At 37.7% G+C, this 18,988-nt stretch overlaps 2 protein-coding genes across 2 annotated transcripts; both read right to left on the bottom strand.

Annotated features, from left to right (window-relative positions):
* Nucleotides 1–1,291: 1,291 nt before the first annotated feature.
* Nucleotides 1,292–11,533, bottom strand: LOC133984175 (uncharacterized). Its single transcript, XM_062423434.1, has 9 exons — nucleotides 11,480–11,533; nucleotides 8,794–8,853; nucleotides 7,219–7,345; nucleotides 4,909–4,969; nucleotides 4,751–4,814; nucleotides 2,871–2,945; nucleotides 2,351–2,410; nucleotides 2,069–2,134; nucleotides 1,292–1,650 (listed from the first exon to the last, which is right to left on the bottom strand). Exons 3-9 carry the CDS (start codon nucleotides 7,338–7,340, stop codon nucleotides 1,385–1,387), a joined length of 714 nt encoding a protein of 237 aa, XP_062279418.1. The 5' UTR covers nucleotides 7,341–7,345; nucleotides 8,794–8,853; nucleotides 11,480–11,533; the 3' UTR covers nucleotides 1,292–1,384.
* A 3,455-nt stretch (nucleotides 11,534–14,988) lies between these two features.
* On the bottom strand, nucleotides 14,989–17,317 carry LOC133998035 (membrane progestin receptor beta-like). Its single transcript, XM_062437810.1, has 5 exons — nucleotides 17,036–17,317; nucleotides 16,825–16,937; nucleotides 15,792–15,948; nucleotides 15,497–15,712; nucleotides 14,989–15,300 (listed from the first exon to the last, which is right to left on the bottom strand). The coding sequence occupies exons 1-5, from the start codon at nucleotides 17,315–17,317 to the stop codon at nucleotides 14,989–14,991; spliced, it is 1,080 nt and encodes a 359-aa protein (XP_062293794.1).
* Between the last annotated feature and the right edge of the window lie 1,671 nt (nucleotides 17,318–18,988).

The raw sequence follows: 18,988 nt of genomic DNA, 5'->3' as shown, positions 1-18,988 counted from the left end.
GTGAGTCCCCCAATGTTATAAGAGTGAAATCCATCAGTAAACTGCTGGAGGAGCCTGTTAAAGGACAAGTTCACAATATTTCAAGTGTGTCTTAAACCAGCAGTCAGGTGTCCATATGAGCAGGTAAAAAGGTTTTCCTCTCTGTAATCATTCCTCCTGGTTATACTGACTGTTAAAATATGCCTTCAAAATGCATGTACAATGGAAGTGATGGAAGACTGTATCTACAGTGTGTCCACACAGTCATTTAAGGTGGATTTAGGCTTCTGCGTCGCAACGACGCCGTAGCTACGCCGGCTTTTGTCACAGTAAACAACAATGGCAACGGAAAGAGAGAGGATCTTGCTGCAGTTGTTGAATGTTGAAGAAAATATGCTTTTATTGCACTTGTTCAATAAGACGCTCTTCTACTTGGTCCATTTTCATTGTGTTTACCTCCCTGATCCAATGGCGGGGTATAGGCAGGCGACCGGAAGTTCACGATACCGGAAATACGTCGCTACCAAGCAAACCAATCACAGCCCTTGTGGTCTGCGTCGCCTCGACGCGTAGTTAGGATTTTTTGGAGGTGCACTTCAGGCGACGGCGTAGGGGTCCGCGATGACGCAGAGAGTTCTGCGTCGACACGGACCCCTACGCTGTCGTTCCGATGCAGAAGCCTAAATCAGCCTTTAAAAGTAGCTGATCAGCTTCTACTGAGCTTCGTCAGTCTGAGTTAGTCATATCAAGTGATATCTGACACATTTACAGTGTTTTTAGCATCAGATTCCCTCTTAGTGTTTCCCTGTTGAGCTGTGGTGGAAGTATAGTAACAAAAAGACTTTGCTACTAAAAACACTGTAACATTGAAACATAGAAGATGAAGATTTGAATCATTCAGACGACTGAAGCTTCATATTAGCTTCAGATCATCTTTTAAATCCATGTTTCCACAGAAGGAGGACTGTGGGTTTAGTCCTCCATCACTTCCATTGTAAACATTATGAAGGGATCTTCTAATGGTCAGTATGAACAGGAGGAATCATTACAGACACATAAACACACTGACTGTTCATTTGGAAAACTGACTGTTAGTTTAAGACGCATCCAACTTGTTTGATTTTACATCCTTTATTGATCACATGTTGTCCTTCGTCCTCTATCTTTCAAGTCTTTCATTTGGTTTTTGTCTTCTTCATCTTTATTCTTTGTCCTTCATGTTTCACCTTTTATCCAAATCTCTTCTTTTGTCCTTTGTCTTTTTTCATATTTTGTAATTCATCATGTTTCATCCTTCTGTCGTCCGTTATCCTTATTTCATTCTGTGTTGTTTGTCTTTTATCTTCATTCTTTCATGATTTGTCCTTCTTTAACATCATCATCATCATCATCATCATCATCATCATCATCCTTCCAGCTCTCCCTTCCTGTCAGGCAGCGGAGGTGAAGGCTCCTCTTCCTCCTCCTGCTTCTCCTCCTTCTCAGGTGTGATGACGGGGGGCGTGGTAAGTCTCACCTTCTTGCTGACTCGTGCGTACACTGAGTTTCTGTCGCGGTCGCTCAGACCTGCCGCGCCTCCCTCGTCCTGCGCCGGCTCACAGATGGTCGGCTGCGATGACACATCGCCGCTGCGCCGTCGTGCTTCGATGGTCTGGTAGATGTTTGTGGAGTCTGTGGAGGTAAAATGATATATATGTAGAAGAAATGCTATTTCAGTTTATAATTATGACTTTTTAAAAGGTTTCCAATGATCTTTATTATTATTATTTACAGTTTAATCCTTTGTTAAATTTCATGCTTTTTGTGTCACCTGATTAAAACAAGATGTTGTATCTAATAGTGCTTATCCTTAAATTAAAAAATATAAAATTAAAATATATATATATTAAAAATATAAAAACAGAAATTTCAGTTTTTAAAAATATAAAAACAGAAATGCAATGATTAACCCCTTACATACTGTTTCGGTCAAATTTGACATTTGACAGCTTGTAAGCTTTCATGCTTCTTTAATACTTTAGAAATGTTGAGTTTTAGGTCACGTTCACTCACATTAGAAAAGATTTCAGTAAAAACATAAAAAACAGACCTGAGTCCAACAAGTGGCTTCTCCACGGAGTGAACGTCATCGACTCTTCTGCCTCAGAATTTGACTCTGAATACGAACACGCACACGCACACACACACACACACACACACACACACACACACACACACACACACACACACACACACACACACACACACACACACACACACACACACACACACACACACAGAGAGAAATGGGAATGAGGCACGATGGGAAACATAGTAATTCATTTTAATGTTCTGATGAATTAATTAAATTAGTAAATCCTTAAATAATTACCGATAACAGCATCCAGATCACTTCCTGTCTTCACTGCTGTGCTGCCATTGGTCCGACCATCTGAGGACACAGACACATTTGTACTTCCATACTTGACATAATGGATTCCCAAAGCCAGAACTTTTTATTAACTGAATATCAAATCCTCTTCACTCAACAACAAGCTACGACACTGCTAATCAGGTGGTGTTATTATCGTTCATGCAAAGGGAAGGTGTAAATGTAAGGAAATAGTTCTATACACTGGTAAATTAATTGTGTTACACAGTAAAATAAACCCATTGTCCCCATGTGAGGACATTATTTTTTTCAAAAACTACTTTCTGTTCAAAGACAATACTTAGTTTTTGTAATTACCAGGTCCTACATTAACACACACACACACACACACACACACACACACACACACACACACACACACACACACACACACACACACACACACACACACACACACACACACACACACACACACACACACACAGTGACAGTCAGTCATTGACTGACAGGACAGACTCACCTTGGTGCTGTGGCGCCCCCATGTGGTTACTCCACTGAGTGATCGGGACAGAGTTTCCTTCATCAGGTTTAAACTCTGAACAAACAGACAGAAACACAGGAAATAAAGGAAAATGATCATATTCACATCAGACTCCCTGCAGAGCATCTGATGTGACATTTACAAAAAAACATTCTGATAATTTTTCATGAAAGCTGGATTCAATGTCTATGAAACATCGTTGTGGAGTTGCAGCTGTTGTTTGTTGACCTGAAATAATTACAGAGAAAACAGACAAGTAAAAAGCTCCAGGATGAAAATTCAACCTGTTTGTGTGTTGTTGAGATGTGCTCTTTCTGTTTTTAAATGCAAAACAGTAACCTGGTTAAATAAAGATACATTCAAAAAAATCTCTGAATGTTTCATGTTGAAATAAAAAATTATTCATCTTTTGCACACCTATGCTTATAAATCATTCTTTGAGTTTTGGATGCATTGCGGTCGTTGTTTGGACAATTCCTCTTGTTTGTGATGAACATCGGTTCTTTTGTCTTTTCTCTTGATTTTTGGTTTTTATGGTAAATATTGTATTCACGCCATATGTATTATTTATTTATTTTAATTTTACTCTCTCTCTCCTTCAACCCCAACTGATCAAAACAGATGGTCACCCACCTAAAGACTTGGTTTTGCCTGAGGTTTCTTCCCATTAAAGGAGATAACTTTTGTTTTGTGATTTGGCGCTATATATATATATATATATATATATATATATATAAATAAAAATTGATTGATTGATTTATTGGTTGACTCCTTGGGTTCTGCAAGCTTAGCTGACTAAGTTTTATCGCCCAGCCAAAACCATGTTTTATTCTCAGGAACACAATGAGGAGGTTGCAGCTCTGAGTGAGACACACCTGTCTGTAATTTGCCATCAAGCTGAGGAATGATTGGGATCAAATGTAACGAGTCTTCTGTCCACCAGAGCTCATTTACATGACCTGAGATAATTCACATCATATACTGTAAATGTCTGTAGGTGGAAAACACTGAGGTAATGTTTGGAGAACATTTATGTTTGAACTATTTACGACAGGTGATAGCGACATAATCTTTAGGGAAGAAAACGTTTTTAAGTTAATCTTTAATTTTCTTTTTTATTATGTTGCAATTCCAGTTCATTGTTGGCACTGTTTCGAAGGCGGAGTTAAATGTTAGCACATTTTTCCTCCGGTGCTCATAGAGAATAATATAAACAAAACACAAAGGAGACTTGTCAGTAATGTAGGTGTGCCTTTCTGTGATGTGGACTTTGACTTTGACTCCTCTGTGTCTTTTTGTTGAGTTTTGTGATGATTGACTAGAGTCTAAAGATATTCAAAGAACAAGTCTTTACATTTGAGTAGCTTGAACCTGAAGTGATCAAACTATCATCACAATGGTTGCCAGTTAATTTTCAGATGATAAATCGATCAATCAATCGACTAATCATTGCAGGTCTATTGAAATGTTTCATATACGAGATACTTATCTGTAAAGGTAAGAGTAAATAGACGTAGAGGATTTAAAGGTACAACATTTGCCTCTGAAACTGGAAAGTATAAAGTAATGGAAATACTCTAAATTGTACATACAGGAGTAAATTTGCTGCTTGTAAGTCAAAGCCATAAGTGTGAAAGTCTAGTTTCTTCATTTTTATTAAAAAAAGAAAAAAGGTTTCTTGTTTCCAGTTGAACATAAACTTGTTGCTGGTTCATCTGACAAATTTGGGGAACAAATATTTTCACACTTCAGTGTTTCAAGACTGCATGAAACTTCTAAAAATAGACGTCTATGAAAACTGTCTTTCCCTTGTGTCTTCCCATCTTGTAGAGATACATCACTGTTCAAAGTCCACTCACCTTTTTCATCATTTTGGATCTCATTGATCATCGGATTCTCCCTCGCCACCTCCTCCAGCTTCACCTGTCAATCAACATTTTTTTCTCTTGTTTTCTGAACACATCAATAGCTATAAATCTATAACACATATAAACACAATATAATAAATCAGTCTCACCACTCTGATGAGAGCTGGAGGATATTTGTCCGGTCCAGGCTCTCGCAGATCAAATGAACGTCTGCAAAAGAGAGAAAATATAAACTTTATTTATAAAACAATTCTAGTTTTACATCTGTAAATATAAAGTTGTGAATATATCTGATGATCCTCCTGTTGTTAGTCCAAACCAGGGTTATTATAGTTAAATATAAGCTGAATAAAAACTACAATGAATAATGCAAAACTAACTAAAACTAAAGTGAATTGCAGATAAAATCAGCTTAGTTTTAATTTTCCCTAACCATAACCCTAACGCTTTCCATTTTGACTGTATTGTGTTCAGTTTGACTTGTTGAGATAACGGGCTAGTACCAGTAGCGAGACAAACACAAACACAGCTAATGTTACCTCAGTGTCAGCATTATTTCATCCTTTACAGTTTATACTAATCAAGGCTTTCCTCCTAATACCTGAAACACTTAAAGTAAAAAACTACATTAAAAACTCAACTAAAACTATTTCATCACTTGTTAATCTCACTAAAACTAAACTGACATAAAAAAGCAAACTGAAAAACTAAATAAAAATAAAAACTAATTTCAAAACTATAATAAGGTCCAAACACTGTCACCGATTCACATTTAAAATATAAGATACAAGCTCAAAGACTGAACGCTGCGATCAGACCATGGATTTATTATTAGAGGTGATAGGGCGACACTCAGTGGTCACTCGTGGTAATGCACCCATAAAATCCCCCTGCAGTTTTACAGGAGTTTGCCCATAGAGCACCATTGTAAAAGAGAAATCTGTAAAACTGTTGACAGGAACCTCAAAACTACAGACAGGATCAATTATGACTGTTTATGTTATGAACGTTTGATCCATGGAGGTTTTATATTAGTAAAATGTCCTGTAGCCGAGAGAAAGCGAGCGGGGGGAAACACTACTGAGCATGCGCAGTGGGCATTATATGGGTCTGTTCGACACCGCATACTTTCCTACTACTCGTACTAACTCTGACGTCATTTGAAGTATGTAGTGTGTTTCACTGCGTAGTATGCGATTTAGAGTATACGAGAAGTCCCCGGATGGTTTACTGGATTTGCCAGAAATGCGGAGTATGTATCAAGAGCTAACTACTCACACTCAAATTACCCAAGATGCAACGTAACTTCTGGAAAATACACAAAATACAAACGTCACAGATCACCACCTCGGTGGTTTCAAGTTAGCTACAGCGAGGGTATGTTCGCTTCCTGTTTTCAAAATAAAAGCACCAATTATATCGTTATGGTTTTCTTAATAATAAAAGGTAACGGGTGTTTTATTTTGTGAAAATGACCGGAAGTGCGTTACTCGCTACGGCTAACTCCGAATTCGTAGGAACAAAACTTTAAACAGGTGTTATTTGGACAAATTAGCGTCACATTGTGGATCTAAAGAGCTACTTTCCCGCCTAAAAAGGTTATAAATGTGGATAAAGTGGTATATTTACAGAGTTAGAGCTCAAATGAAATCAGCTTCAGCCTGCTGTTTTCAGCGCGGGTAGGGACGAAATGCATTGTGGGTTATCGTGTAGTTTACTACAGTGTAAACGGTCTGCTTACTATCTGGTCGTTTAGTGTGCGGTCTCAACAAGTTGCGACCCGAGGGCGACACTTAGTGGCCACTCGCGGTATTGCATCTATGAAATCTCCCTATAATACTATAATTCGGTTTTTCCTTTTTTTAATTGTATGTTTTTATGCTTCCAATTATTACTGTTAAATGTTAAATGTATTTAAATATTAGTGCAATATTAGTATTTCATGTATACTACTAATTTCAATTGTGTGCAATATACATATAATATACATTTCACTTTAATCTGTGCAATAAGAATATCACATTTGCTCTGGTATATTAGCACTCAATACCAATATTACTCTTGTAAATGATGTTAATAATGTCATGATTATTTTTATAATATATATTTACTACTTAATAATTTATATTTATTTATGTTCTTTTTCTTATTGCTGCTCTTATATTCTATTTTACTGTCCATTTTGCTGCTGTAATGATGCAAATTTCCCCATTGTGGGACTAATAAAGGGATATCTTATCTTATCTTATCTTAAAGCACATTGAGTTCCCGCTTGGTATGAAATGCAGCTGTATAAATAAAGCTGCTTTGCCTTAAAAGTTGGAAAATGAAGTGAGTCAAACTACAGTGTGTGTGTGTTTTTAGCTGTATTGCACTAAAACTAAATATAATACAGAATATCATTGGACTTATACTTTAAATTTGGGGATTTAAATCATGAACCATAAAAAAGAGCCGACCTGTTGCACTCGGTGCACAGAGCTGTGAGGAAGATGGAGAGGAGGAGGAGGAGGATGAAGAAACCGATGACTCCTGATGCCAGGAACCAAGAGCTGGTGACCTCTGCTCCGACTGCAGCCATGATCACTGAGACACAACAGAGAGGTGTTAAGGTGTACAGGGAGCACAGGAAGTGAGTCATGTCGAGCTCTCTATCTGAGGAATGTGACATACATTTACTGATGGTGTCGCCAACTCCTTCAAGTATGAACCGTTTGTTTGCATTTTTAGCTCCATTAAGGTTTAATTTGTTTGGTATCAATTGGTTTCAGTAATTCAGTAACAGAAGCCTGTTAAAATTTACTTCAGTCTCAATCTTGATCCTCCTACTAGTTAGCAGTGCTGGAAGAAGTACTCAGATCCTTAAGGTACTAAAACAGTAAAAGTACTGCAGTATTATGAGCGATGTAGTATGCAGTATTACAGTAAAAGTAGTGGTTTGGTCCTCTGACTGATATATTATTATTATGACATCATTAGATTATTAATAGTGAAGCATCAGTGTTAGAGCAGCATGTTACTGTTGTAGCTGCTGGAGGTGGAGCTAGTTTACACTACTTTATATACAGTTAGCTAGTTTCGTCCAGTGGTTCCCAACCTAGGGGCGGGGCCCCTCCAAAGGGTCAGCAGATAAATGTGAGTTTGGAAAGAAGTTTCATCTTTAACAATGTGTTGTATTTATAAAGCTTGTTATATTATCCATTGTGTCAAATCTGCATCTGAAAAGTAACTAAAGCTGTCAAATAAATGTAGTGGAGTAGAAAGTACAATATTTCCCTCTGAGATGTAGAAAGTAGCATCACATGGAAATACTACAGTAAAGTACAAGTACCTCAAACTGTACTACAGTAAAGTACAAGTACCTCAAACTGTACTACAGTAAAGTGTTTTAATGAGGATTATAATCATTTAAATCTCTCCTCACTGTATCTTCTCATCCTGATGTGAACTGCTGCAGTTGAAAACTCGCTGCAGGCTGTTTGACATCAGTTTGTGTGAACATGCAAATCTAAACCTGAAGAGCTGTCAGCCAGCGAGAGATGATGTAATGCATGGAGGACATTTAAAAAATGAAGAGCGCTTAACCCTGAAATGTTTTCGTTGAATTTACATTACTTTCAGGAAATTGAAAGAATATGACACAGATACAAAGACTGCGACTGTTTTGAAGACTGCCTCTTTGCATTTTAGGGGTTTTTCATGGAGCTCAGATGACTGTAACATGTAAATAAACACTGATGTTGATGATTAATCATAGGCTGGAGGTCAAAGGTCAGAGCCTGTATTTTTACTTGTATGAGGACAGGAATTGTTTTATGATAACAACCAAATTATTTTTAGCGAATGCTCCCTTTTGTTCCAAAAATAGAAATTAGTGGGAAACATAAACTAAATATTAGATTGTATTTATGTATCAACACCACGATGTGCACAGGCTTTGAGTTATGAAAAAAGTAAAATAGAGGCAAACTACGCTCTGTGTGTTTCTGCTTTTACTTCCTGTTTGAGCCGCAGGCTGTTTTTCGGATGTTTACCTCGTTCTTTCAGTTCCAGCTGAGCGACGACTGAAGCAGTTTAACCATCCTCACCGACTCCTGTCACATAAACACACAAAAACCATCAGAACAAACAACAAGATCAGGTGTGTCATGTTTTCAGGGAAACTTCAAGACGCAAGGAAAACACACATATTCACTTTCTGACAGAGAAGATTAATAATTGTCTCATTGATTAACTGTCCAGCTGGTCTATCTATCTATCTATCTATCTATCTATCTATCTATCTATCTATCTATCTATCTATCTATCTATCTATCTATCTATCTATCTATCTATCTATCTATCTATCTATCTATCTATCTATCTATCTATCTATCTAATTTGTGCATTTAAAAACCTAATGTGTACTGAAAGCTTTGTAAACATGAGAACATTACACTCTTTGGAGCCATTACATCTAAACATTAACGGTGGATAGACCGAATAGAAGGATGAAGAGTTTTGAAGTGTCAAATAATGAAACGGTTGGCAACCTCTGCTTCAAACAGCTGATTAAAGAACAGCACACTCAGGCTTTCAGTAATTAATTAATGATTAATGACTGATCACGTTTACAGTGGAATGTGACCTCCGGTAATTATCAAAGTTCACTGTATATTATGAAGCTAGCTTGGCAAAAAAACAAAAACAGTATATCTAAGCCAATGAACACTTTAGACATACTGTATGATGATAACTGACCCATCTCCATGGCAACAGAGCAAGCTCAAGACCATGAGATGCTGCTGAAAGCTCAGGAAAAAAGCTAGTAAGTGGACACAGAGGTATGATTGTTCTAACTAATATTTCCAACAAAAATAATTAACTTTCACACACAATTTACATACTATGTGTTATGTTACTGAGCCTAAATCCAGCTGAGTCTGATGACACTGTAGAACTGAGCCTAACGAGCACTTTGATCACATATGAAATGTTGTTTCAGGTATTATATCAGATGTGATGTTGACGTCTTACATTTCACAAGTAAAGACAAAAAAAAGTACAGATGCTTCCAAAATGTCAATTCATAAATTAAAGTTTCGACATCACGTCTTCTTCATGTAATCTTCAACATGTGACCAAGAAAACCAGATGTTGATATGGAGGCTATACATCATATTATTTAATATATATACTAAGGTAGGATCGAATTATATGTTAAAATGATTAATTAGCTTTTTGTCCTTTTGTTGTAATGACAGTGTGGTTTTAGTTCGGTTTGTTTTTCTGGGTTAAGATTTTATTTTAAATGTAAAATTCACGTTACAATGAACATTAAAGTCACTAGTTAAAGATGAAAAGGTAAATTTAGTCATTTAACAAATTAATAGATTGTATTATGATGCTGATTATGACGCTGTAAATGCATAATGAAGAAAATTAATAACAAAGTGTGAAGTGATTTATTTTTTTATTTAGGCTATTATTAGACATATGTTATAACATGAAACTCAGATAATAAATCAGTCTGAATATAGTGATGCAGCTGGTCAATATAAATAATATAGTAGGCTACCGTTTACTTTTATTGCTATAAATCAATTCACACAAAGAGATAAATAAATGAAAATGACAAACAATGATACGCATGAGTAACCAAATGTATTAGATGATAATCAATCATCAGAGTAGCTCAGCTGAGAAGGGGAAGTCCCTGTTTAAACCATCAGGGTGTGAATGCTCCAACCTACCTTAACACATTTAATTACATTTTACATCATATTCATATTATTTCTACGTTATGTAAATATCTCACACGCGACACTGAAGTTACGTCTTTTAGATATCTGTAACTGGCACCTTTTAGTGTATTTTATTATATATATATTTGTTTTATTAGTACAACTTTTGGGGTATTTTTAATGATAAGTATTTTAGTTTGTTTCCCATTGGATAGTTAGAGATGTGTTTCTATGTGATGTTACATGTGGCTGTAGCTGCTGTAAACATCTGTCTGTCTATCTATCTATCTATCTATCTATCTATCTATCTATCTATCTATCTATCTATCTATCTATCTATCTATCTATCTATCTATCTATCTATCTATCTATCTATCTATCTATCTATCTATCTATCTATCTATCTATCTATCTATCTATCTATCTATCTATCTATCTGACTGTCATATCACACATGAATGCTGATACACTGAAAACAGGATATGAAACTTGGTACAGTATCATGTATAAGTATACTTGGTAAGTATTTTGCCATATAATATGTTAAAATATCATTTAAAATATATTAAAAATATAAAGAACATCTCTGTATTTCAAATATTGTTATGTGTTAGTTTTATAATAATCTCACATACATACATTAGTCCTACTATATATGTGTTTATAATGACTCATATTAGGTACATTTGTTACTATTTACTTATTTATTATTTCTGTGGTGTCTGTCACATTTACAGTAATAAAAAATTAGACTTCTTTTATTACTCTTTAATATTTTAAAATCAGCATGTTTAAATAATTGCAGTAATAAATGCAAATGCAGCTCGAGCTGAAGGACAAGACGGACAAGACTGAACCTTGTGATGTGTTAAAGTTCAGTTTAGATCGAACAGAAATGTAAAGAAAAGGTATTAACCGCCGTATGGTTATTGATTATAGATTATAAATGAGTCAAAGTAGAGTTAAAGTTGAGTATAAAGTTAAAGTTAAAGCCTACCTGTGTGCGTGTGTGTGCGGACAGCTGTGACTTCAGGCTCAGATACTGTACATGAGGCGTTTCTCTGGCTGCAGGTTTACTCATTGACAGGCTGAACAAACATGAGTCGCTCTGCTGTCTGAGCTGCTTAAAGAAACATGCACACTGTTCATACACTGCACACACACACACACACACACACACACACACACACACACACACACACACACACACACACACACACACACACACACACACACACACACACACACACACACACTGGCCTCTTCATTAGGAACACCTGTGCAATCCAATACAACAGCTCTGCTATACATTTATACTTTATGAAGTTTATTCATTTTCAGTTTTTGTTGACATTGTCAGGAAGGTGATGATTCTATTTTATGTTTATTATTGAGGTCATAGTGGGTGATGGAGGTGTGTTAGGGTGCTTTATTATTGAATGGTGTTCCTAATATTTTGTCCACTCCATTAACATACATGAGAGGAGGAACATCAATCAATGTAATTCACCCTAACACACCACAACCACTTAGTACAACCTCAATAATAAATATAAAATTAAGTTATCACCTTTCTGACAATGTCAACAATAACTGAAAATGTATAAACTTCATACAAGTAGAAATGATAGCAGAGTTGTTCTATTGGATTAGATTAGATTAGCTATACAATACATATAACAGGTATATAAAGAGGCCAGACTGTATGAGACTGATTGACAGACAATGTCCTCTCCCTCTCTGCCTTATTCTCTATCTTTACCAGAGTCGAGATGAAAAAATGATCAGTTTCATCTCTGTGTGTCCAGTACTGATTAGCCTAGCTTAGCACAAAGACTTGCAGCAGGTGGAAACTGTTAGCGTAAGTTTCATCAATAGAGACAAATCCACCTTAACAACTCAAAGTCTGTTTTCAAAGGTAAACTAGTTAAACGCTATAGCTAGATTGCTAATTATAAAGTTAGATAGCTGGTTAATGCTAATGTTTTTAATTTTTACAAGACTATAACATTATCTTCTTTGTTCCATTAGCTTAGAATTAGCTTTAATATATTCAGTTCCAGACAACAAAACCAAACTTTGTGAGATCAAAAAGGGCAAATATCTAAAAAATCCAACAATATTCAACAATATGTAACCAGATACAAACAACGTATAGTTCAATTTAAATTAAAGCTGTGTTTATTTGGATGTAACTGACAGTAATGAAGGCTTAGAAAACATTGTCTCAGCATGTTTGATGATATTTCTGACATTATTTTAAAGGTTTTAGAAAAAGCTAAAATATTATGTCAGTTTCTTCGTCATATTAGCTTTGGGTTAGCTTCTAGATTTTCCTCTTGTCAGTAAAACTCAGCAAACTGCAAGGTGGATTAGTTGTTAGCTAACAAGATGATTAAACATGTAAATCAGATAAACATATGAATCACTGGAACATGCAGGTGCGTTTGTTTTGTTTGATAAAGGAAGCCTCACTGTAGCTGTGCTGTGTTAGGTTAAACAGGTCTATCATGTTACTGCCTTTTATATTTAATTGAATTTGTTTGGTTTTTTTATCTGAATTTTCTTCCGTTTTAAAGTCAATGTTCTTTTAGTTATCAGCACTTACAGTCTTTTCTTCTTATCTCTTAATGTCACACTGTTTTATAGTTTATGTTTCAGCTTTTTATCATTCGGGACTTTGAACTGCAGGTTTATAAAGGTGCCACACACTTATTCATTGACTGGAAACATGTCCACACCTCATTCCTAAGAAAGATCCACTAGCTCAAGTGTCCAACACACTCATACTCTGACTTTAATGAACTCTGCAGTTGTGTTTGATTAGTTTTAATGTTTTATAAAATGTTATTATTGCACAAGTTTCTTTCTGTCTGTTCACATCTTGTCTTTTTCTGTCTCTGTACAAACTGAAGGTGTAATAACAGAGTTTTGCTCCATATAGCTGCTTGAATCTGTCAGGTGTCCCTTTTCAGAGCACTCTGCCATGACAAGTTCTCCTTTAGTGACAGAAGACAGAGGGAGTGTTCATAGTCTTTATGGCGGTTCCTCTGACCACACGCAGCTGGGACTGATAAGCTTATTAAAGCCTAAATCAAACTGAAACTGGAACATTATCTACAGCTCCACCCAAACACTTAAACTGACACTGACTGCTTGACTGGTGGAGCGAGGCCTGCCGAGAACTGCCAGAGAGAGATAACAACATCTATTGTGCGATTTAAGTGTCATTTAAAAAAAAAAAAAAGGGTTCTCTATTTATTTCTGTGGTTTATAGTTAGCTTTAGTTTTATCTGCATGTTTTCTTTGCTGTGTGGGGTTTCTGCCAGTTGTTGGGGGGGGGGTCGATCAGCACTGGAAAATTACATTCAAATTTTAATTTTTATACCAACCCCCCCACCTAGATCTCTCAGACCAGGAAGGTAAAGGCAATCATGCGTGAGCGGAACCGCCTCTAAAGCTCATTTTCAATTGAGCGTTTCCCCCTCTGACACTTTTAAGGTGAAATTTAATACCCACATATTTTCTAAGGCCTTTTATTGGCCTGGAGGTTTTATGTTTCACCTTTTTCTCCTCTGTGTTTTTCTGTATGCTTAAAGGATAGTATTGTTATGTTATCCCTACTGTTTTTTTGCTATCTAGATTATTTTATTCATGTTTTTTTTTTTATTGTGCAGCACTTTGGTCAGATGTGCTTTATGAATGAACTACTATATTTTGATAAGAATATTAAAGTACAATCAGGACACTTATCAAACTGGTCAATTCAAGTTGTGATATGGGCTGAAAATAGTAATTAGAACATTTAAGTTGACTTGAAAAACCCCTGTGTGTTAGTTTTGTTGTTTATCACAACTGAATCAATGATTCTTGCAGTAATAGCACAACCCATTGTAGTTTTTAGGGTCTTGTGAACTTTTGGCAACGACTGATTCATAAAACATGGAATCAGCTGGGGGCCGACACTGCACCTCTTTTTAGCCCCATTTCTGTTTTCTATTAACATCATGTACATTTTTTTCTTCATTAATTTGTACACAACTCTGTATTTGTTTTTTATTGATTAGTCAATCAAAAGAATGAATGAATTGTTTTGATAATTGATAAATCGTTTTAGTCATTTCTTTATCAAATACACCAAAAACATTTGCGCTTTTTTTTCAAATGTGAGGATTTAATGGTTTTCTTTGTCTTCTGGGACCGTTGGTCAGACAAATAGCTGCAGTCTCATCACAGTTTATATATTTTCTTACACAAAACATAAAAATAATGAAAATTTCAGTTTGATTATGATGTTCACCGATTCACACGTCACTTGATTTGACTAAATTCCAGTCTGAGTTTTGATAGTATAGCTGTCAAATGTAGAAAAAACTGAGAAACCAGAAAGTCACAAACACACACATTTACAAAAACCTCATGATTGTCTACAGAACGTCGCTGTAATGTAAAATAAATCCCTCAGCAGTTTGAGTCCCTGAAGTCACATCTTCCTCTTTTCTTCTTCTATATTTGCTCTTTCATCAGTTGTTCTTTAGCTCGCCGCCTCATGGTGAGCGCTGTCATCACGCAGCAGAACGTCAGGCAGAGGAAGGAGGCGCAGGCCAGCAGGAGGTTCTCCTCTCCGAACTCTCTGAGCAGCGCCGGCCGCCGCCACAGGAAGTCGTGGAACAGCGCCTCCTGCTGGGCCAGCGTGCAGAACGACAGGAGGAGGTGGAAGAGCTGGTGGCCGTGGCCGACGATGTCATAGCAGCCGGGGGAGAAACGCTCAGGTATGGGGCAAGAGAAGAAGAAAGCAGAGAGTAGAAACAGCACCACCTAGTGGAGAAATGACAGGTAGAAGGTTTAAATTATTATTCTCTTCAGTGTCTATTTTTCTTTTTCTCTTTGGCTGATTTCTCTTGTTTTTTTCTGTACATGTTGTGTGTAAAGTGCAATATAAATAATATAAATAAAGCTGAGATATAAAATCCTTTAAATTTAAAGGGGTAAAATCAGGAGTAAGAAGCGCCACCTGCAGGCCGTGCAGTGGGAGTGCAGAGTTGCTGGTCCAGCTGTGCGTGGCGAGGCGGTGAACCACAGGGCTGATGTCCAGCAGGTAGGCCATGCCCATGGGAACCACCTGGCAGAGCTTCCTGTGCAGCGGGTATGGCCGTCGGAAACGAAGCTTTGCGTAACAGCAGGCGGTGCAGGAGAACCAGGCGAGGAGGGCGGCGGCTGGGAGGAAGATCTGAAACAACCGACACCATCCATCAGCACACCTGTCCGCATCCTGAGCGATGTCATCCACTGAGGACACATAAACTGACCTGTCCCAGTATGCTTTGCCTCCAGACGGTGTCAGAGCTGTATATGCACAGAGCCAGAGCGCAGCCGTACTGGTAGACAGCTACGCCCACGTAGTCCAGGAAGAAGAGCGAGTAATGTGCCTCCTCTGAATGAGACTGCAGCAGGTGAGCCGCAGCGCTGCAACATGCAACATGCAACACGAGTCAGTGAAAGCTGCAAAAATCAACTGATCAAATTACTCTGTGTAACCGGAGGGGCTCATCAGCAGAGTTTTTCAGCCTCTTTGAGTTCATAAAAAATCTGAAACAGGATGTTTTTTAAAATTTCTGTAACATGACAGACACAAAATATTTTTAAACCATATGAATAAATTCCACCTCAGCCACATTGAGACATGTATGCTGCAGAACATTCAGCAGCAGACATGGAGTAAAACATGGCTCTTTAGTAACATCTAGTGGCAGCTGCAGGTAACTACATGATGAAAGAAAAAAATACTATCTCTGCTGTTCTGTGGAGCTTTTTTAAATCTCTTTTAGCTCCTAGTTTTAGTTTTGTGGGACATTTCCTGTCTGGTTCAGTCTCAGCTGTTATAAACAGACAACCACTACAAAGTTAGAAAATCCCTGATGAAAACATGGAAAATCTAGAGTGCAGTGAGAAAATCATGAAAATGAAACGTCTTAGCCACAGGTTGTTATTTGTTAATGTTGAACATGATGAAAACAAGATCAATGAACAAAATAATTATGTCAGCATGCTAACATTGATAATGTAAAATGCTGATGTGTATCACTGGTATCACTTGATGGCTGCATTTATATAGCACATTTATCTAAAAGCACTTTAAAATGTTTCTGCTGCTTATCCACCCATTCATATACTGATGTCTAGCCGTGTGATTGACTGGGTGTACCCTGCTTCTCACCCAATGGCTACAGCTAAATCATATTCATAGATTCTGTATTTTTATATATCTGATAACATGTCTGGAAGGGATCTTTCAAGCTATTTTGAACATAAAATAAATGTAAAGTTTATTTGATGGCTCACCTGCAGCTCAGGTATATAACAGCAGAGAAGACATAGAGGACCAGAGGCAGCGAGGAGGCGTCCAAAGAAAACCCCTGACCCTCAGGACCCTGCAGCCGAAAACCCAGGATCCCCTGAGGAGGTCAAAGGTCAAACACCAGGAGGTCAAACACAGGGCGGTCAGACACCAGGAGGTCAAACAAACTGTGCAGGACTGTGACTGCTGCAGTACCCCTCCCTGGAGGACGGTGAACAGCAGGAACCTGGTGACCACGCAGGCGGCGGCCAGCAGGTGGCTCCACACGTTCAGCGTCTCGTTGTGGATCTGGAAGAGGCTGAGGACGTAGCAGCGCCACGTCAGGCCAACGGGACGGTACCCCGACAGGATGAAGCGCTCCCGAAACAAAGGGGGCACGTCCACATCCCGCACAGTCGGGGGGAGGGAGGGCAGGAGGCGGGACAGCATGGGGAGCAAGGTGAGGAACAGCGGGGGAGGGGCGAACGACACAGGCATGATGGGAGAGGACGAGTCTTTAAAGGTTGTTCGGTTCGTTGATCTGAAGCAAGCTGGAACAATTAAAAATACATCTTTAAATCATGTGAGCAGGTGGTTCACAGGTGAGAATTGGGTTAGACGGATAAGTTGGTGCTTTAATATGTAGAGATGGTTTGACAGACAGGTGGTAAGACTGGTGTGTTGGTGGTTAGAAATGTGCAAAATCGATTAGCAGGTGTGTTACTGACAGGTGTGTGGGTTAGAGGTTTAAGAGATGTGTTGGTTATATTGGGCAGTGGTTCTCAAAGTGGGGTCATGTTATCACCCAGCTTGCCAGGGAAACAGGAAGTAAGATGTTATGGGTGTTAACGTTATTTATAAGCAGGTGGTTACTAAAGGAAAAGGGTTGGTTGGTGCTGCTCAAAGCTAAAAACAGATATAACCAAAAGAGGACCTCTAAACTGGAGCTAGAGAATCAATCGAAAACAATGAAAACAATGAAAATACCTCGACCTTGTCTAATAGAGGAATGGTTGAAACATAAACATAGGGCAGGAACAGCACCCATACTCCTAGTGTCTCTAACAATAGTGGATCTACATGTGTGCGAGTCAGTTACAAAGAAGAACAACGAGCCCCGGTCCAGTTCTCAGGTAGGATTCGTGCCTCAATACTTCCACTGTAACAGGTTATAAAGGGAATAATTCATTTTCACTATGATCCCATCTATAAGTAACACAATAACAGAATGTAATGTGTTTAATCATGGGTTTCATACTTTCTGTAAAAAAACATCTAAAAAACATTGTCAAATGGGGGTCGGTGATCTACTTCGTGGCAGTTTCGGGGTCCTTGAGGTGAAAAGGTTTGAGAATCATTGATATGGGGAGTCAGACAGGTGTGTGTGTTGGTGATTATATAGGTAAGACTGTCACGGTGACAAGCGCAGATGGACCCAAACATGCAGACAGTCTCAAGAAACAGGCTCTTTATTTGCCAAAACAGAAAAACAAAACCTATATAGACATGAAGTAATCACTAACAGGACACAGGTGAGAGACACCAGACAGGTGAAACACATGAGGAAATCAGCTAAGGCAGGGGAATCACAGGAAGTAAAACTAACAAAATAAACAAGGGGAGAACAACTTTCCAAAATAAAACACAAACTAACAGAATGTGACAAAGACAGTAATTTACCAAGTAAGTAGAGTGTGAGACAGGTGTGTGTTGTTAGAGAGACGTGGACAGTGATTCTCAAAGCAGGGTCCAGGGGGGGGGGGAAAGGGCAATAATTTATTTTCACTATGATTCCATCCTTATCTACCACAATAACAGAATATATGGTTTCATGCACTTTCTGTTATAAAACATCTAAAAGCACCCAGGAACAAGATTTTATCAACTGGGGGGGTCCGTGATCTACTTCATGTCAGTTTCAGTGTTTTTGACAGGTGTGCAGGAAATGTACTGGCTTCTTCTCCATAGCAACAGCAGCTGAGGCTCATGGGTATTGTAGTATTTAGAATCAAACTAACAGGAAAAAAACCTGATTTCTCATAAATAAATAATAATAAAGTTGAAATAATTCAAACTGATGGCTACAACATACACCTGTTGTCTGATTACATTATTAATATGACTCTAATGTTCATATATTGATGTGATTAGAGGATATTATTTATGTTA

Source organism: Scomber scombrus, chromosome 1, assembly GCF_963691925.1.
Source record: "Scomber scombrus chromosome 1, fScoSco1.1, whole genome shotgun sequence".
NCBI classification, from domain to species: domain Eukaryota; kingdom Metazoa; phylum Chordata; class Actinopteri; order Scombriformes; family Scombridae; genus Scomber; species Scomber scombrus.
Note: the sequence above shows the minus strand (reverse complement) of the source record. Positions and strands in the feature narration are given on the sequence as shown.

Coding starts and splice junctions, on each gene's coding strand:
- LOC133998035 (XM_062437810.1), bottom strand. CDS start 17,317: ATGCCTGTGTCGTTCGCCCCTCCCCCGCTGTTCCTCACCTTGCTCCCC. Junction 15,949..16,824: donor GTTATATACCTGAGCTGCAG/GTGAGCCATCAA, acceptor TGCATGTTGCAG/CGCTGCGGCTCACCTGCTGC. Junction 15,301..15,496: donor TCCCACTGCACGGCCTGCAG/GTGGCGCTTCTT, acceptor TTTCTCCACTAG/GTGGTGCTGTTTCTACTCTC.
- LOC133984175 (XM_062423434.1), bottom strand. CDS start 7,340: ATGGCTGCAGTCGGAGCAGAGGTCACCAGCTCTTGGTTCCTGGCATCA. Junction 2,411..2,870: donor GGGGGCGCCACAGCACCAAG/GTGAGTCTGTCC, acceptor CTGTGTCCTCAG/ATGGTCGGACCAATGGCAGC. Junction 1,651..2,068: donor AAGCCACTTGTTGGACTCAG/GTCTGTTTTTTA, acceptor TTACCTCCACAG/ACTCCACAAACATCTACCAG.